This window comes from Apaloderma vittatum, unplaced genomic scaffold (assembly GCF_000703405.1).
Source record: "Apaloderma vittatum isolate BGI_N311 unplaced genomic scaffold, ASM70340v1 scaffold20438, whole genome shotgun sequence".
Classification (NCBI taxonomy): Eukaryota; Metazoa; Chordata; class Aves; order Trogoniformes; family Trogonidae; genus Apaloderma; species Apaloderma vittatum.
The window spans coordinates 50,332-55,187 of NW_009730455.1; the positions used below are offsets into that span (position 1 = coordinate 50,332).

General features: G+C 39.0%; 1 protein-coding gene across 1 annotated transcript in view; it reads left to right on the plus strand.

The window, feature by feature from the left end:
• LOC104277996 (thyroglobulin-like) overlaps positions 1–2,627 on the plus strand; it is a gene marked incomplete at its 3' end in the record, with an annotated part of 23,925 nt that extends 21,298 nt beyond the window's left edge. Inside the window, exons 15-17 of the mRNA XM_009874824.1 lie at positions 13–41; positions 726–837; positions 2,427–2,627. Coding sequence (XP_009873126.1) covers positions 13–41; positions 726–837; positions 2,427–2,627 — 342 coding nt within the window. The remainder of the gene's footprint in view (positions 1–12; positions 42–725; positions 838–2,426) is intronic.
• Between the last annotated feature and the right edge of the window lie 2,229 nt (positions 2,628–4,856).

Here is a 4,856-nt window from a genome sequence, read left to right on the forward strand (position 1 = left end):
ATGCCCCTGCAGCTGATCTATTCATCCCCCGCTGCCTTGAGGTGATTTAACATGACTGAGGAAGAAACAAAACCTCTGTGGTTTTGCTTAGACCTTGCCAGAGTCTTGTATGGTTTCCATCTATGCACCTTAAGTGTCCCTTGTGCATTGCTCTTAATCTGAAAGAAAAGGGGAAGACAAAACTAATAGCGGACATTGACCTGCGTAAGGCAGAATTTAAATAGTTCTGAGATGAAACCTGGGGTCGGAAGCTCTGCCCCTGCCTAACTTGACCTCCTACAGCGCGGCTCTGCTTGGTCCATTTGCAGAGCTGTGCTTAAAAGGCACAATTTAATTGACATTTGGGGGTTCTTTCTTCCTGAGCTGCAAGAGAATGTCAGAGTGAGATATTTGGGATGTAAAATAGGGTCTGTACTGCTCTGAAATCATGGCAGTGAGTGGGATAGAACCCTGAGATGGAGAGGGAACAGACGTTTCAAACCAAGATTGTACCAGAACTTCATCTCAATGGGCTTTCAGTCTGCCTACTGCTTCTCTCAGGGCCTGGTCTGTATGTTAAATTAAGTGGACTCTATTTTGATATTTTTCGTTTCCTTTCAACATGTTATATTAATGGACAAATGCAAATACAATTAATATTTTAACCAACTGTGGGGTATGTGTTGTGCCGTGTATCTGTATTAATATTCATTGCTCTGCAATGACATGTAATTAATTCTTTGTAGACAGGAGAATATGCTGTGCTACAGAGATCTGACGCAGACATTTGGTGTGTAGATCCTGTGTCAGGAGAAGTATTTCAGCGTGGCAGCAAAGATTTGGATGGCAATCCTGAGTGTGAGTAACGCTTTATCCACAGCCTGTGATGCTAGTGGCAATGCCTCATGCTTTGCAGCATATGTACTTTCCTTTTCAGAATGATGCCCGTGAAACACAGGAGCCTTACAGTTTAATGCCTCAGTGATATAGAATCCTAGAATTGTTTAGGTTGGAAAAGACCTTTAACATCATTGAGTCCAACCATGACACTAAACACTACATCCACATGTCTTTTTAATGCCTCCATGGGTGGTGACACCTCTTCGGACACCTCTGGGTCACACATACAAGCAAAGCAACACTGAAAGGCTATCTGAAAATGGTTGTACTTTGCTTTGATAACACCGGAATTAAACCAATCTAGACAAAGAGATGAAAAGAAGTCTATTTCTTGCCACCATGGAAAATTGTTTGGGCTCATAGATGAGTTTACTAAGGCAGTGAATCCTGAACTGTGAGAACTGGGTCACGTGCAGTCAGTGAGCCCATTTTACATGGTCAACAAACACTCCGTGGAACGCAGTCAGATCTCTAATATCTTTTATTGTCTTCGAATAAAGGCAGAGAACTGTTGAAATCTCAGAGGAGATGGCTGATCCAAAAACTGAAGAATCACTGCACGTAGGAGTTGAGATGCCCTCTGGGAGCCCATTCACTGGCTCTGCTTTTCTGAGTAGTACAGAGAGCCCAGGAGCCTGCAGTTCTGCTGCTCTTGTGTCTTCAGTTCTTTAGCTAGAGATTTTCTGCTTACCATCACCCACAGAAAACTTGAGAGAATAATCTACAGGTTTCAGCCAAACCATCTGGAACGTGTCTAACAGAGTAGGTAATTACTCAGGGGAGAATAGTAAGTTAGACTACCCTCACCCAGCAAGCCTGATTGTTTTTTCTTATATCTGGGCTAATGATAAAGTCCATGAAGGTGTGCAACAGGCCTGATGAGTGGGAAATAACTGCTCATTCACTGAGGAATTAATTGTGTAATGGTTCATTACACAGGTTTACAAGCTTGCTCTGATACATTCAGATGAACAAAGTAAGTAAGAACCAAGCTGGGATTGAACTTTTTGGATCTTACTGTCAGGGGATGGTTCTACATAGTTAGTTCCCTTTTTTTTGTTTGTGGAAGGCTATAGATATTGCTGTTTGGTGGTTGTTTTGATTTTTTTTCTTAGTTTTAAAGGTAAAAAACTGGGACATTTTGACTATTTTAAAATTTATTACATTTAAAAATACCTTGATTAAAAAATCTTACTGAAAGATTGATTGGATATACTTTTCTTATTCTAAAATATCAGCATCTAAATGATATACTATCAAAAATTTTGTAAAAAAAGAGGTGTAAATGCAAAATAAATATCAGTATTTTTTCAACTACTTTATAGATGCAAACTCATATAACTTGCACTTTAATCTTTAGAAAAAATGTGGGTTTTTTTTCCTAGGGAAAGTAAAAGTCTTCATTTCTATAATGTTTCAAGTTATTTATGGTTTCATGATCACTCATCATTCCTCCTTCCAGTAAAACAGTCTGAGAGCACTGCTGTTAAAGTCTTTAGGGCAGCTTGTTGTCTTGTGTATCTTGCAATGGATTTCTGTCTTTGAAGGTCCTAGTTTCTGCAATATGCTGAAGTCTAAAACCGATCTACGAGAAGCTGGCAAAGGTTACATCCCGCAATGTGAAGGGGACGATGGGGCTTTCTCACCCGTGCAGTGCAGCCAAGATCAAGAGAGCTGCTGGTGTGTCTTTGACAGTGGAGAAGAGGTGCCAGGGACACGAGTGAGTGGAGGAAGACCTGCATGTGCAAGTGAGTTCCTGCTTGAGGCGCATTGCTTCTGAGCAAATCCTTGTCTGGAACTTGACTCAGATTCTAACTTTTTCAGGTATTTAGCTGTATTTGACCGTCTTTGTTCAGACCTTTATAGAGACTCTTGCTCAAGCAGTATGCTTATCTTTTTGTTAGAGCAGATTTTAGACCTACCTGGCATGATGTTCTCTTCAAGTGCTTTGTCAGGGAGAAAGGAGAAGGGAATGGACTTTTGACTTTCCCTTTTTCATAAAATTGGTTAAATCAAAGCAGTTGAGCTACGAAACTTAGCTAAAAACTCAATCTAAACAGTTTGCTGCGGACTTAAACCTGTTCCAGTCTGAGCTGGCTCTGAGATTAAAAGCCATTCAACTGACTAAATAAAATTTGAAAAATGTACACTTCTGCCATTCCTACTCTTGACTTATGACCAGAGTTGTGAAAAGGGTGTGCCAAAACACTACATATTCACAGGATATTTCCTGAATGACCAGAACTGCAAAGTACTGGAATTCACTCATCATTTCCAGTGAGATGTCCAAATGGGATACATTTGGATAAATTTAAATTGCAATGGCCTTTATACATCTTCCCATCACTGAAGTGAAGCCAAATAAATTAAACTTTCTACAAGGCCATGCTCCAAACTGTAATGATTAGTGGAAACTAACAGAAAATCTTCAACTAATGCCTGTACAACACTACTGTTTGTCTAGTTCTTTTTTGTTTGTTTGTTTGTTCATTTTTTTTAAAAGAAATACCTAGAGCTGTTGGTAGAATGAGACCACACGATAAGAAAATAGTTTTGTGATTCTACTATACAAAGAGAAACACATGCTCACTAAACTGATTGTGTCAGCCCAACTGGCTATAAGGCATTTTAATCAATTAGATAGTTCCTCATCCAGCTTGGAAGCCACCACCAGCAGCATTTTCTTGGAACTCCCTTGTACCAATAGGAAGCTATGTGGATGGGATTTATGAGAACCCGCAAGGAAAGCCCAGGGTTGTATCTGCCCCAGGCATTGTGATGTTGTGTGGGGATCAGGGAGTGTAGTGTGAATCTCGAGATGTGCCTTTAAGATGGTTTTGCATTTTGCGTGCACATCTGATGTTTCTTGGGATCCAATAATGCTGTACTTTTCCTAAAGGAAACAGTGACTGAATGATTAATGATGCTTATTTTTTAAACGACTGAGCTAAGAGAGAGTAGTGCTTTGAAAATATAGTAGAAACCTGGCTTTACTGAAAGCTATTTGTTGTTTTCTGCATAGAAATACCACTGAAATAATCTTTAATGATTTTCCTGAATTTTGAAATAGCAATGGAACTTTTTCATGCTAAACAACTTAGCTATTGTGTAAGAATAAAGGAGCAAAAGTTATTTTTCTCCTCAGTCTATCCAGCCTTATACCTCTAGTTCTGGGAATTTCTAATAATTTTTCAGGAAAAAGGGAAAGGAGTACTATCTCACTGTCTTGGCGATCATATATATCAGCAAAAGAAGTTGTTGTGGTGGGAAAGTACGATAAACTTCTCCAGCATCAAAACAGACAGCTATAAACAGCAAGTAATAACTTCACAGTGCCCGGTGCATGCAATGAGGTTTTCATTAGCTTAATCTTTTCCATCAGAGTTAGAATCCAACTTTTTCTAGTTGACATGCACTGAGAGAGATGGTGCCAAGTATCCTGGCAGTCCTCACACGCATCTCCCATCCTCATACTTACTTTCTACAACTCTAAGTAGATATAGAGGAGAGAAAGCCTTCCAGAAAAGATCATGGAGAGTAATTCTCTTATAGAAATCTTTAGAAACACCTGTGAAAAGTCAATATTCAACTGGATTCTAATCCACTCCTGCAAGACCAAGAAATTGATGTAGAAATAGAATAATGACAAAATGGTGCAGGCTTGATAATTATAGGAAATGAGATGACATCTGTAGAGGGATAAATGAGCAAATTACTAATAGTGAATTGAAACCCATAAACCACACCAGGAAACCATCCATCACTTAGATTTTGCGGGCTGGGTATTTCCCTAGTTCACATACAAGCTCTCATTGGAACAGAGAGTAGAAGACTGTAGCAACATACAGCTGAGATTGGATTTGACTTGCTGGATATAGAAATGTGTTAGAGCAATAAAGAGACCACAGACTGGTTTTTATATAGTTCGTGTAAAGATATATTATATCTTATATATTATATCTTATATATATTATATG